General features: G+C 38.6%; 1 protein-coding gene across 7 annotated transcripts in view; it reads right to left on the minus strand.

The window, feature by feature from the left end:
- Nucleotides 1-16,405, minus strand: part of MEIS2 (Meis homeobox 2) — a 120,783-nt gene that overhangs the window by 81,633 nt on the left and 22,745 nt on the right. For all 7 annotated transcript variants that reach the window (XM_072115443.1, XM_072115441.1, XM_072115445.1 and 4 more), the window contains exon 7: nucleotides 14,462-14,576. In XM_072115443.1, coding sequence (XP_071971544.1) covers nucleotides 14,462-14,576 — 115 coding nt within the window. The remainder of the gene's footprint in view (nucleotides 1-14,461; nucleotides 14,577-16,405) is intronic.

Here is a 16,405-nt window from a genome sequence, read left to right on the forward strand (position 1 = left end):
ATGGATGTATAGTGCAGATATAATGGATGTATAATGCAGATATAATGGATGTATAGTGCAGATATAATGGATGTATAATGCAGATATAATGGATGTATAGTGCAGATATAATGGATGTATAGTGCAGATATAATGGATGTATAATGCAGATATAATGGTCCTGTAGTGCAGATATAATGAATGTATAGTGCAGATATAATGAATGTATAGTGCAGATATAATGAATTTATAGTGTAGATATAACGAACGTTTAATGCAGATATACTGTTCGTATAGTGCAGATATAATAGTCATGTAGTGCAGATATAATGAATGTATAGTGCAGATATAATGACCATATAGCGCACATATAATGAACATATAGTGCATATATAATGAATGTATAGTACACATGTAATGAATGTATAGTGCACATATAATGAATGTATAGTGCACATATTATGAACGTATAGCACATAAATTATGAACGTATAGCGCACATATAATGAATGTATAGCGCACATATAATGAATGTATAGTGCAGATATACACATGCCTCCGAGCGCATGTAGCACTTATTAGCTAATACTATGACGTGTATACTGAATGATGTGTTTCCATACGCCTTCGGATATTCACAAGACCAAATCTTACTTAACCCAATTTGAAGCAAAGTCTTCCAAACTCTTCAGCAGGGCCGTCTAATAACTTCTCCAGCAGTATTGTTATTACCATTAAGACTGCAGAAGGCAGAGAACAGCAATTCTTCCCTTAATCCTATCAGTAGCGGCGCTGTTAATTCCATCTGAAGTAGTCATAAGGTTTTAAGAAGATCTAAACCCAGAAGTTTGTACCATTTGCTAAAGTGATGTCTATGCCATACAAGATGATGTGGAATTTTAGGGATCCCCGGTGACAGCTTCCTTTCTTTTTAAGGTCCTGGGGACGGACAGACGGCGGTCGAGGGGAGAGCACACTTAAGATCTTGGTAATTGATTGTAACACAATCTACATGCATTAGACAGAGCTCAGTTGGGCAGTGATTTAGTGGTTAGGGGAGAAGCTTTGAACATTAGCTGAGGCTGTAGGACCATGTCATTTCTAAAGTGACTGCAAAGCATGTCTCTGTAGTGTTGTAAATTTCATTGGATTTTTCGAAAGGCGCAGGATACATGGCATCGCAGGGCAGGTGGTAAAGAGACCTTATTAATTAATATTTCATTAAGGCTCGGCTTGTATGGCCAGGGTCAATGGAGACTCTTTGCACCACTTGATGGGGCTATGGCAGAAACAGGTGACAAGAAGCATTTGTCTCAATAAAAAAAATTCTAATAAACCAAAAGTAGTAATATTTATATGAATGTTGCCTTATTTTATGCCAAACTAAATGAATACGTAATATTAATAATGAATTAAAATTAAAAAAATATATTAAATTATAAATATTAGTAATTGATGAAATAAATACAACAATAATGGGTCATTACAAAATTTATAATTGAAATAAATGAAAATGTTAAATGATAGATATTACACATTATCAAAATAAATCTTTTTAAAAAAATGGGAAATAAAGGAGTTTTTTTTTTTTATTTACAAATAAAACAAGACATTACAGAGTGTTAACATAATCCGGAACAAGCCCAAGAGGCTGATTGGGGTATTGCAACTCAATCTGACTTGCAATACCAGATACTGGACATAGACAAGAATGGCGCTGTTTAAAAAAAAAAAATTAAAAAACTTATTAAAATCTATATTATCTCTTAGTCCTTCTCCCTTCTGGATTACATACATTAGAGCACGTAGCTTCTTGTATGACTTGGATTGCTTCACTAAATAGCCCCCAGTGTCAAGGAGAAGAGAGACTGGTCAGAGATTCCTGTATAATAATGTCTGGTGAAAAGGAAGGTGTGGGCAGAGGTGGGGTGAAAGGTTAAGTCAGCAGGGACCTTAGAAAACAGGGCAGACAAGTTGGTGCTGCATTTGGAAGGAGACAGGAAGCTAAAGAAATCTCTTGAGACTAAATGTTAGAGAACTCGGAGATATTACAAGGGGAAGGGGGGGGGGCACAATATTTAGGATCCGAATGGCCATAGACCACCATTAAAGGTGTCCTCTAGTTTGCTTTGAGTTCCAGAAATGACAAATTCACCCCTGTCTATGGGAACATGAAACATTTCATTTAATCTGAAAAAAAGGATTTATCAAATATTGTCCAGATTTTGGGCAGCAAAGCAAAAATATATGAAATGTATCAAAATGTAACAATCTTAGGTCATAACAAAATGAAAAGTTAAAATAAGCAATGCTACTCCACAAATAGATACATCTGGTCATTCATTTACATTTGAAGATTCTAGAATGTCTCAAGGTTCTGGCTCTTCAGCACATTGGATTCTCTGGATTACCTGACTACTGGATTGCGGATTAAAGGAATCTCCTGTAAAAGGAAATCGGATAGCACGGAATAATAAAGTGAGGGTGGACTAAAGTTTCAGGAGTAAGCAGCAGCTAATATTGTATAGCAAATTATTTGAGATGCGCATTATTACTCGCTAACAAATTGTTCTGGATGTTATTCCGCGATACAAGTGGCAGAGGACAGATGAGCCGGCCCAGTCTATGAATTAGCCACGTCAGGCTCTATATCAAGTAACAGGAAGGGAACTGGTTGCCACATGAATGGTGCCTGTAAGAAGAAGGGGCGATGACAGTCCAACACAATGGAGCTGTTCCTGAAATCCCAAAATAGATTAACCCTTTCCTGCTGGATAACACATACAATGCGTAACCATGGATTAGAAAGTGTCAGCGCTCCGCACCATCTATATTGCTACCTAATACCATATAACGCTTATTAAAAGGGGTGCCCAAAAATGAGTAGTCAAGAGCGTAGGATAAAAAAAAAATTGGATAAACTGAAGAAAGTATCAAGAGATTCTTCAGAGGATACAAATGAATGTCCTAAAAGGCAGCATAATATCACAGTATGAAGCACCCCGCTGGGATCAGGCAATAAGTGCTGAGGACACCACACAAATCAATAGCCAACCAGCCCAGCGAGAGAGCCAATACATGAACTGTAATAAACTCTATTCCCAGGGGCAGGGGGGCTTTTCTCTGGGACCCACTGACCTGACACTACAGCAGATTCACAGAGGGTTACAGCCGTGTAATGGGATCAAGAGGTTGTGTGGGGTCACGGGCAGATCACCGCTAATGTGCATGGTTCCTGCTATTAATACATATAAATAATATACAGTAGTTGTCTGCCCTTATGTCTATAGAGAAGATGGGAAATTGACAGACTCGATTACACCGAGGATAGACACATGCAAGGTCACGATTAAAGGTGTATCCCTACACAATGTGTACAGGAGTCACACCTAAAGTCACACATTTCTACTTATATCATAGACATTTCTTTATACAGGCAGTCCCCGGGCTATGTACAAGTTAAGTTCCATAGGTTTGTTCTTAAGTTGAATTTGTATGTAAGTCGGAACTGTATATTTTATAGTTGTAGATCCAGACAAAAATTTTTTTTTGCTCCAGTGACAATTGGAGTTTAAAATTTTTTTGCTGTAATGGGACCACAGCTGATCATTGCAGCGTGGGACTATAGTAAAGCATCCAGAGAACTTCACCAAGGGTCACAGGGGGCAGAGGGGTCCGTCTGTAACTAGGGGTCGTCTGTAAGTCGGGTGTCCTTAAGTAGGGGACCGCCTGTATACATTATTATATTCAGGTCACTAAATCTAACTACTTGTGACTTGACCAAAACTACATCTTAGGCTCATTTCACACTACCGTTCCTTCCCACCGTCAATGGTTTTAACGTATCCATTAAAAATCCCATTGACGTCAATGTAAATTTTATGTGATCCGTTATGGTCCATTTAGGCAGGGATCCGTTATCCATGTTATTTTTTTGGTCGGAAAAAAAGGCGGATGCAGTACTTTTCCTCCATTTGAAAAAAAAACGCCTGGATAACGGATCCCTGCCAAACTGACCATAATGAATGACATAAAATTTACCTTGGTGTCAATGGGATTTTTATCTGATACGTTCAACCTCCATTCTTCACTTTTTTAATGGTGGGAAGGAACAAAGGGAAGGAACGGTAGTGTGAATTATGCCTTAGGCTAAATTCACACTACCCTTCAAACCTCCATTAAAAAAAAAAAATAAAGAACAGAGGTTTATCAGAGCTTTAACATATCAATTAAAAATCCCATTGACATCAATATAAATTTTATGTCAATCATTATGGCCCGTTTAGGCAGGGAACCGTTATCCATGTGTGTTTTTGGATGGAAAAAATGATGGAGGCTGCAGTACTTTTCCTCCGTTTGAAAAAAAAAACGCTTGAATAACGAATCCCTGGCAAACTGACCCTAATGGATGACGTAAGATTTTCATTGATGTCAATGGGATTTTTAATTGATACGTTAAACCTCTTTATCTTATTTTAATGGAGGTAAGGAACTTAGGTTTGACCGTTAGTGTGAACTTAGCCTTAGACGATAACAATAAAAATATGAATATATTTAGCATATCATGGATATGATATGATATATAGAGATATGTGGGGAGATTTATCAGTAGTCTCTTAGAGCAGAACTGTTCTAGTTGCCAATTAGAGCTCAGCTTTCATCTTCCCACAGCTGTTTATAAGCTGAGCTCTGATTGGTTTCCATGGGGAAAAAGAACAGTTTAACTTCAGAAACTCATGTAAATCTCCCCATATATTACAGAACAATAACATGGTCAGATGGAACAATAGGAATAAGAGACCTGCACACAAGAGCTTGCAATCTATGGGTGTGATGTAACGATCATCTAAACTAAGACACACACTTTATTGAAGTCATATTCTCTAGATGTGACTTCCATCTACTAAACCTGATAAGCATAGTGTCTGGGCCGATCCCTCTTCCTATTTACTTCTCACTTCCCACTTTTCCATTGACCATGTGCCATCTGATTTGAAGAATGTGCAATAACTAACGTCTGCCACCCATATCCTTCCTATCCTGCCACCCATATCCCGCTTTATATTATAACATCTTAGCATCTGCAGTCACATATAGAGAAAGATTACCATTGCTAGTAGAAGGCGAGATAGTAGCCATCTGCCATGCCGAATATCACACTATAATAAGTAACTATTATACCTCTGATTCTCCTTTACCTAAGGAACATATAATCTTAGGTGAGTAGTTAATAGTCAATACAAAAGGTTCAGAAAGCCAAATGGGTTAAAAGCGACTTTGCCTGGACTCGCATTTGTAAGAGAGTCCATTACAAATATCACTTTAGTGTTCATGACCTCCTGCCATCTAATTACTCTTGTCACAATAACTTGCTTTTAAGAACGCCTCTACCCCTTCACCTAATGCATGGAGCCTCAAGGCAGCCGTTTAATTACTAGCCTTGGCCATATACATTACTGAAGTATCTATGCAAAGGGCATATCACAGATGAAAACCTGTCCTGCATATGATCCCAAAACCTTGGAATACATGGAATAAGTGTGTTATATTTAATAGGACAAGACAATCCATAGGGGCCTTTGTCTTTAGTAGGGTTGAACTTAACCAATGAAACGTATAGACCCTGTAGATACATAGCCTCATACCCTAATAAATGAAAAAATATTCATATAGGATAGAAAAGATACTGCTATTGTAAATCATAATCTATATTTAAAGGAGCCCTTTAGGAAATACTTTATTTTTGTATGAAATAATGATCATTATCATCCCTATCAAATTTTATTGGACTATCTTTTTGGACAATTCCTAATATTTTTAATCTGATTAAATACAATTGGTCCATTTTATATGAATATATTGTGTGGTGGTGATGTATACCCTATTGTTATAGGATAAATGTAATCGTAAAAATGTATGAATTCTACTATAGGTGACCCTTATAAGACGGACGGTTCATGTCTAATATAGTCTGGCACAAAGAGAACTGATTGGCCAGTATCAGTCTGGGGAGGGACCCCCCCCCCCCCCCCCCCAATTGTCAATTGATTCAAATGAGACAACACAAAGTTCTGAGAATTCCGAAAATCTTGAGAAGAATACAAGATCGTATATAATACTCCTACAGTATATATCCTATGGCCTGCTGCTATTGATGAGCTCACATGCCCCTATATGAAACGCCAAAACCCTACAAAAATATAACATCACTTGCATTACAAGGTATGAGATCTACACACATAGACATCAGATGATTGTTTTATCACCTGCTGGATCCAGGCCAGAGATGTCTGCTAGCTGAGGACCAGTGTGAAGCAGCCATAGGAGCAATCCCGTAAATCTAGGAGCCCAAGCAGAGAGTGAAAACACTGTGCATTAACCATACTCCCAGCCCCAACCCATGAACTCTCACTCTGCATGAATAATTTACCCTCTCTTATGCTAATGGGATCATGAAAGTCTCCCTACGTCTTTAATGCATCTATTCTCAGCTTTTAGTAACAGACCCCACCCGGGGAAAGGATCACAGAGTCCGCTCTAGTAGAACGAGTAGCACCAGGGGAGTATCAGTGATTATGTACATGGAACCGCATGAAAACAAGCTGCGTGGTAGTGGGTGCCTGCAGCTACCTCTCAGCAGAGGAGAGGAGCAGCCTAGGAAGCCCTCCACAAAATAGTCCGCTTTTATCTGGGCACCGCTTGCTCTGGGAGTAAGTACATAGGGGGCGCATTATGTGGAATTTCTCACATGGAAGTGATGCAAGAAAATTCCAAAGTAATTGCCTCTTCCCTCTACTATGTACTAGGAGCAGGATCATCAAGTTGGCTAGATTTCTATATTTTATATCCACAGAAAACTAAATCAAAACTCAGAAGTATCAAAAGGAGCAAAACCTACTCTGAGTGACAAAACAGGGTGTTCAGGTGCCCAGTCAGACCGTGCGCCAGATTTAACATGCAAAGTCTGACAGAATTGTGTTGTACGCCCTATGTTAAAAGTGCACAAAAAAAAAAAAAGTAGTGCACTCTGTCGGGGCGCCAGAAATCCTGAATCTGGGGCCCACTTCACTATACACAGGCAAACTGCACATAGTACACTGCTCTTAGCAAACATGCCCCAAAGTGTCCTATCTGCAGGCAGCATGTTAAACTGTAGGAGGAGCAGAAATTATTCATATACAGTGTCCTATCTACAAGCTGCATATTATAAAACAGGATTAGCTGAGCAGACTAACATATATTTTTTGGAGAAAAATATGCGATATTACCTGAATTTATATAATTTTAATTGTAGCCAGGTTAATGAGACCAGTGGTCAGTTCTACTCGGTAGTTTATCCAAGGAATCAGTCACTAATTACACCATCCAGTGGACTCCTAACTGTTAGATTGATATATGGATTTAATATTTTCCCACTATATATCAATATACTTAGCTCATAATGTTCTATAACATACTTCTCCAGATGCAATCTGCTTAGTTCCTCCTCTTCTGTAACATGCTGCCTGTAGATAGGACACTATGTACAATCTGATCAGCTCCTCCTGCTCTATAATATGCTGCCGGCACATAGGACACATTACACAATCTGTTCAGCTCTTTCTGCTCTATAATATGCTGGCTGCATATAGGACACTATGTTCAACCTGCTCAGTTCCTTATGCTCTGTTACCTGCACCTTACAGATAGGACACTATGTACAATCAATAGAGCACAACCTGCTCTATAACATGCTACCTCCAGATAGGACACTGTGTACAATCTGCTCAGCTCCCCCTGCTGTATAACAGGCTGCCTTCAGATAGGGCACTATGTACAATCTGCTCTGCACCTCCTGCTTTATAACATGCTGCCTCTGGATAGGACACTGTACAATCTGCATAGCTCCTCCTGCTCTATAACATGCTGCCTGCAGAAAGGACACTGTAGAATCAGCTTAGCTCCTCCTGCTCTACCTTCACAACAGACTGTATTTTCAGTGTAACTTGTAACTTTAAACTTCATTCCGTTTCTTTGTGTTACTACAAAATGTTACATTATTTGAATAAATATATTGCATCTGTGTTTTTGTATACTTTCAAGGCAATTCCAGTGTAAATATAAATATTCTATGTGACATCCTTTTCTTAACCTCTGAAAAGAGATCACTGGGTTTATATACAGAAAGTTCCAAGAAATCCACCTTGTCCAATCCTTGTTTTACCCAAAGTCATATTTCATACAGTCGGCTACAAAGTCACATAGTTGGCATTCCTAATAAAATGAGCGTTATAAAGATAATAAAATTAAAAAAATGGAAAAAAAGGAAGAGATGAAGCACAGCTGAGCCTGTGTTATAAAATAGTGCAGCAGGTATTTAGTAGATGCTATATAATAATAATAATAATAATAATAATAATAATATTGATAATAATAATAACTTTATTTATCCTGTAATAACTTGAAAAAAATGAAAAATAATTTAATATTATATTTAATGGCAGGAGAGAGGCTATCCATTCCTTATGGATTTGTGTCTATTTAACTTCCAATTAATTTCCAATTACAATAAAAAAAATAGACTTTATAAAAAGATGAACAAAAATCTAAAAATAAGTTTAAAAAGTTGATAATAGGACATGATATTCTTGATCATAGATCATTAAAAAAGAGGATAATATTAAAAAAATATAATCTAAAATTATATTATAATCTAAATTTTGTATGTATATATATATATATATATATATATATATATACACACACACAAACACATATATATGTATGTATATATATACATATATTTTATACATATAATGAGAATATTTTTTGGATCCAGCCTTGTATACATAGTAAAGACCAGTAGTATCTGCCAACAATAGGATTTCACTCTGCCGCCTATTCTCCTGTTATCTGCCGGCCATTTTCAGGGTCAATGGGCCCTTTATTTTTAATTCCATTAGTCGACTCCCCTCCACCCAACTCACAACTTTTACAAACAAAACAAAGGAAAATGAGCCATTAGGAGGGAAATATCATGTTGAAATCTCATGTTAGCCCGATGACTATTCCCTGCCAGGCCGCATCCTTTGCATTCAGAGGAATTTAATAATCTCAAGTGATGAAAACGGCTTGTGAAAGTGTTGTGCGCAGGAACGCGGCTCTCCTGACCTGTGTCCATGGAGCTCAGAACTTAGTGGCGCGCGGAGCAGAAATCACTAGGCCAAAAACAGCTGGCTGACAAAGCTATGAAGCAGCGGGGAATGCGGCGGCTTTATTGTTTATCTTTTGTTTATGAGGTTACATTCACGTTTAATTATACCTTTAAATTAAGGTCTAACAGGCGTCAAGAGAATTCTTCTTCCACAAAGGGAAAAAAAAACGGGCTGAGAGAAAAGGATCTGTGTGTTCACAACACTGTGGTTTCCAAGTAACTTAACGTATAGAATTAGAGAATGTTTCTCTCCGACACTTATGTGTGCAAAGTAAATTAAAGGCGATATTTCACTGATCAATGTAGTTTATGGCAATATACACATAGATAAAGGAACAGGTGAGCTTCATGGGAACTTTCATACAGCGACTGAGTTTCCTTAGGCCCACCAGATAAAATTATTCTGGGGGGCTACCGTCTATCATACCCTTAAAAACCCTACAACTTTCCAAATTTGGTTGCCTTCTGCTGTAGCTCTGAAGTCTACTAATGGGTTAGAACCTGGGTCACCTGAGGATCCCCTGATATCCATTCTGACACTTGTTTCATATAGATTGTTCAATGTAGTGTGCTATATTTGGTTGCCTTTTGCTATAACTCTGGGTCCAGTAATGGGTTAGAAACTGGGTCCACCAGAGGATCCTCTGATTCTCTGATTGGCCATTATGACACTGGTTTCATATCGATTGTTAAACATAATCTTCTGTATTTGGTTGCCTTCTGCTATAACTCTGGGTTCAGTAATGGGTTAGAGCCTGGGCCCACCAGAGGATCTACCGATTCTCTGATGGGCCATTCTTACACTTGTTTCATATAGATTGTTCAATGTTGTCTATATTTGATTGCCTTCTGCTGTAGTTCTGGGGTCTAGCAATGGGTTGGAACCTGGGCCCACCAGACGATCCTCTATTTCCGCAATGGGCCATTCTGACTCTAGTTTCATATAGATTGTTCACTGTAGTCTTTTTTATTTTGTTGCCTTCTGCTGTACCTCAGGGGATCAGTAATGGGCAAGAGCCTGGGCCCACCGGAGAACCTCTGATGGGTCATTCTGACACTGGTTTCATACAGATTCTTCAATGTAGTCTTGTATATATTGTGCTTCTAATTTTAATGTAAAGTATATGAACCCACCCCCCCTAATCGAATGAACATAATGACTCTCTATAAATAAATACGAAAAAGAAGCCACACAAACTTTCCATGGCCAAATCTGTCCATAATGGGAACATTCTGAATGGGCTTGTCTTTGATAAGATGTTGAAACAACCCCTTTAAAATCAATTTATTGAGGAAAATTGAATTTAAAAAAATTCCTGTTTTTTTTTTTCCAAAAATGTCCAACTTGTGAAATAAATCCTGCAATTTTTGGGGTGTTTTGTGTCCCGTTCTTTACTTTTCAAAAAAGTTGGGCAAAAGGTTGGCTGCCCATAAGAAGTATAACAAGTTCCAATAAAGATGGCCTAGTACCATTATTATTATTATTATTATTATTATCAGAAGTCATAAACATAGATTATGGGGATGAATGTTGTTTTGAACAGAGCAACTATTCTAATACAAAGTGATCAAAAGCATAAACACGGATCTCATAGCCAAAATGATAGATATAGGAAGCACAGAACAATGCAGTTCACACAAGTAGTAACAAGGTAGCAATGTTACAGAAGAGCTGACACTCTATTTGTAATGAGTTTCCAGATAACTATAGGCCGCATCACTGCAATCTGCTAAAATTGGGCTAATTAATCATCTGGCTGTCGAGCCTGTCCAAGGCTGCGGTCAATAGGTCATCCACACTATCCCATTCCCAATGATACTGCCGGATCGCTAGGTATGATAATTACATAACTGTTACCCAGAGCCATCATCCTGCAAATATTATGGGCACATAAAAGCAAACATCACCATTTTTATTGTGAAAACAGCTTTTCCATTGCACTTTTATGATGTTATCATTCCCATGTAATAATATGTAACTAGCAAACAACAGCTTTATGTCTCCAGGAGCTTACACTTACATATGCCAATCTCCAGGTACGGCCGCAATGATTACCCTATTTAGGTTTGGATTTACTGCAATGGGCAGAAATCCCTTTTAATTGCTTGCCTTTGCTCAGACCTGAGTCTCATGGATCTCTCTATTAAGGATGCTCAACAATGTGGGGATCAAGTGACAGAGATATATGGTATATAATAAATAGACCTTCAAGTGATGGGTTTATCATGTCAAGCAGGGAAGATCTAGGGGTCTAGCATCCAAACATGTGCATCCATGCACCAGAAAAGATTTAAAGCAATCATCAAAACATCACCCAAGAATGTAATATTGCAAGTAACAATGAAAACTGAAGTCTAATTTATTTTTCCGCAAAGCAACCCAGATTTTGTTCACAGTGTGAGATGGAACATATACAAAGAGACAGCTGTTTACATTTAAGGAACAGCGGAGGGCCCAGCAGTGAAGGGGTGCCTGTGATTCCAGGGCTATGCAGTTGCTGTCCCGGCCTGTCTTGGAATTCAGTCTATGCCAAAATGGGGGGTTTTCCTACTGCTGTGACAGGGTTAACCCATTACATTCCTTCAAGGAGTAGCCCTTATTGCATAGCAACACCCAGGTGGAAAAATTTTGAAAAATTTGAGTATGTATGTAATATTTCAGTATGTTTAACCAAGGTGCATGGGAAGTTAATGTATGCAGAGGTAGTGTGGACTTTAAGTAAGGGTCAAGTCTGTCTAATCTACGAGTTGTATTGGTCTGGTTTATAGAAGGATGAAGTGCTCTGTAGTTGGTATTACACATTAAATTACATTGGATCGACAATATCACCCATCACTGTACTGTGGCATCACTGTGTTTATTATCCCTGTACTGTGACATCACTGTGTGTATTATCCCTGTACTGTGACATCACTGTGTGTATTATCTCTGTACTGTGACATCACTGTGTACATTATCCCTGTACTGTGACATCACTGTGTGTATTATCCCTGTACTGTGACATCACTGTGTGTATTATCCCTGTACTATGACATCACTGTGTTTATTATCCCTGTACTGTGACATCCCTGTGTGTATTATCCCTGTACTGTGACATCACTCCATGTATTATCCCTGTACTGTGACATCACTGTGTGTATTATCCCTGTACTGTGACATCACTGTGTTTATTATCCCTGTACTGTGACATCACTGTGTGTATTATTCCTGTACTGTGACATCACTTCATGTATTGTCCTGTACTGTGACATCACTTCATGTATTATCCTGTACTGTGACATCACTGTGTGTATTATCTCTGTAAGATTTATCATGTTCTGAAATTCCCACTGAATGTGGTCATGGTCATCTAATGCTGTGTTGCCCCATGGAGTGCAGTGATGCAGTGTGGTCGTATAGTCCAGGACAACTTCGCTGTATTATATTTCCATGTCGTGCGTTACACATGCAATCAGATGAAGGGAAATGCTGCCTCTTGTATCTCCATGTAGGCACACTATACACTATGCATTCAGGAGGAGTATACATTCAGCGGATGAAGCTGAACTCCTATAATAACACAGAGTGGATGAGTATGGTCCTGGCCTGACAGTGACAGCTGAGGTCCAAATGATGGATGAAGCTTTGGGGCCTCTCACAGACAATTGACTGTAAGTGGAGCTTGTACATGGTTACAACAAATATTTAAGCGAAGAACAACACAAATAAAGAACTTGCAGCACTGGTGTGTGAATAATGCGCTGGAATCTGATGTGTGATCTGTGTGTGAACCCTCTGGGCAGTTCAGCAAAACCTGTTCCTGAGGGTAAAGAATTCCACTGCCTCCCTCCCCGATATCCCCGAATCCATCAGGAGGAATTCCTGCACTGAACTGTTAGGAGGGAACTTTTCCATCATTTGAATGCATTTTTTATGGAGTATTATAACATTAAATAATATCATGCTACCAGTCTATGGTGATGAGAAGTGAGTGTCAATATTAAAAGTTTAGAAACTTCAAGAAATTTAAAGAAACCCAAATATTTTCTTATAAAAACTTGAAAACTTCTCTCCTGGTGGCAGGAAAGTCTCTGGACCTTAAGTAATCGCGTAGTACTTTGAAGGTCCTTTGCTCCACTGCACCTTCACAGTGGTAAATGAAGACCTATCTGATCCATGATGTGTCTCATAGAACTGGATCTTCCAAGTCTCATAGATCAGTTAAAGAAGTAAAGTTTATTGTGGAGAGATGTCTCAAAATCCCTGGAAACCCTTCCATTGCATGATCAGCAAGAAGAGCAGAAGGGAGAGTGTCCAAGGAATTGCTGGAGGAGACCTCCTTAGTTTCCTCATTCATTCAAACCTCACAGTTTGCTACTAAAATCCTATCTATATTAGAAGATAGACACTACTGACAGTCAGATGTGCTCCTCTTACAACCCCAGGGCCTGGGATGTGGCACACAACACACTGATGGGAAGTTCCACACACATACAGAATGTTCAGACTGAAGATTCCAAGGAGACGAGATGACTTCCACAGTTCCGAGAGTCTTAAAGGATAACAGAGGCGACCAAAATTTGGCAAACTAGATTATACTACACAAAAAAACACACTATATAGTCTATAAACACACCATATGGTGCTCACATATACCAAACCGAGCCATGACCGAATCCAGGAGATGGTTAATCAACACTCTGATTCTATTATTGTCCATAAATGTATTTTTAATAATGTTTTTCCAATAAATTCCTTACATTTATAAAATCCCTGCTTGAAGTTGGTGAAAGGGATCTTTCGTGTTTCATACATAGAGGGTGGAAATCTGTCTATGTCATGTGAACAGGTATGAAAGCAGGAATCTGTGGTGGCCACATTTTGAGCTTCTAACTATACAGGTTTCTATTCACTGACAACAAGAAGAAATCTATACAATGTAATAACTTCATACTGACAACAGTGAAGATCCCACCAATTTACCAATAACCATGGTATAAAATACAACACGCAAATATAAAAAGTATCGTCATGTAGAAATCTATTAATAGTATAATGCACTCTAGTCACTCTAGGAATCAATATAGTGTATAATAATATGATTTATAGAAATATGTCATCCAATGACATGCCTTGTTATCTAGCCAACTATTATATCCAAAGAGGAGCTCCACAGCTAAAGGGATGAGGAATGTCAAAGGAGTCAATTAATAATAATAATAATCATAATAATAATGATGATGATGAATGATGAATCATACACGCCTGATACTAAACACACATATAGCATTAATAGGGGGGGGTCCTACCTTGTTCACTGCTGTTGTCCCCACTCTGTGACGCGTGCCCACCACTGGAGGGTCCCGGCGTGCCCGCTGAATGCGTAGATACTGCGTCATCGTGGTCTCTCCATGAGGCTGGATTCTGATGGGCAAGGAAAGAAGAGAAAATACTTGTCATAAGTCAAGTACAACCACTACATAGGAGGCAAAACTTCATGGTTACAAATAACATTTTGTTGGCATCTTCAGCAGGAGAATCTCTCAGTATCCATAACATAGGAGTTACTTGATGACCCTGGTATAAAAAAAGGATAACATAAACCCAAACTATTATATACCATATACTTAGGGGCAGATCAGGAGGGCAATGGGACCCTCACAATGACATTTACTACCTCCACAGTACAAGTACCACTACCAAGCTTCTTGGAAAATAAGCTCTTTAGTTCTGTAGTTTATGGACCTATGGAGGACCTTCAAAGTTTCCTGTAATGGCTCTTGTATGTTTCTCAACACATGTATGAGGATTTCAAAGCTGGATCTCCCACACTTTATCATCTCTATAGGGCAGTATCAAACCTGGTGTGTGGGCATGGGCCCCCTAGGAGCATTGGACCACGGGTTGTTGCCCAACCACCCATATATATTCACTAGTATCTTCTTATGTGGATTTTGGCCATCCTCAGGCTTCTTGGCCCGGTAGCTAAATCCCCTGATCTTGAACTGTTCAACACACTTCATGTTTCAATTCAGATCAATAAAAATCAATCCAAAGGAAACTGTTCATGTTGAAGAATATACCAACCTACAGGCAGCAAGGTATATTAAAAGAATTGATATATAATATTATATGAAAGTATCAGAATAACTTATTTTTATTTTTTATAACTCTGCTACTTTTTGGATTTAGGAGTCCAGTGGGCGGTCCTACTAAGAGAACGGAAGTTTGCCCTGTATCGGAGCGCACGTCTGTCCCTACTTTTTCTCTTAGATCTCAGAAAAATGTAGCTATAGATGTGATGTGTATCAGCAGACTTCCAACAAATTGGGTTACTTTAAACATAATACAGAGAATCTAAGGTTTAGATGATCCAAACTAGATGGCTACATTATAACACCTTACAATGCCTCGTACAGGCCATTTGTTGGATGGGTTAGCCAGATGGCATCCAACATATGACGTCACGCAGATAAAGAAAGTAAAACAGATGCCATGTGCTAAGTGACAGAAGGAATTCCACCTAACATTCAGTCTATTATATATCACACACAAGAAGCGTCATCTTCTCTATAGAGGATCTAATAGTCAGGGCATAGGTGTGAAATCACCACGATCAGGCTGCGAGTGCAATGCTAAACCCAGATTATACAGAAAGTAACCCACTAAACAGACATGGAAGTGTTATTATAGTAAATTGCTGGATCCCACTGTGTTAAGGGCCAATGTCTCCTGCTGATCGTATACACAATCACATGGAAGTCTATTGAAGTAACTGAAATGTGACAGAGCGGCCAGAAGTGAAAGAGAGTGTGACAGGAAAGGAAGAGGCAGGAAAGAGGAAAGGAAACACAATCGAGTCTACTGATAGTTACATTGTATAACAGCAGCACCACTACATATGATGAATGGCTAAGAGCAAAGCCTACAGCTGGACATAGACAGGAAGATGCCCCCAGTCCGGCCAGACTGCTAGTAAAGGGTCAATCTGTCAAAAACCTGAAATCTGAAAGATAAATCTGTCTGCAACATATACATCATGTATATTCAGTATATAGCTTAAAAAATCTGTAGGAAAATTTCCAGAATAAGTCAATATAAAAGAGACTCTGGGGGTCATTTATGATCGACTTTCAAATGGAAAACTAGTGGATTTATTTTCCCCCTTGCTGCGCCTCTTGCACCTTAATTTATGAAGTTTCAGCGCCACAATATTGAATCAGACACTTTCCTTGCACTTCTAATTTTCTGAC

Source organism: Engystomops pustulosus, chromosome 7, assembly GCF_040894005.1.
Source record: "Engystomops pustulosus chromosome 7, aEngPut4.maternal, whole genome shotgun sequence".
Classification (NCBI taxonomy): Eukaryota; Metazoa; Chordata; class Amphibia; order Anura; family Leptodactylidae; genus Engystomops; species Engystomops pustulosus.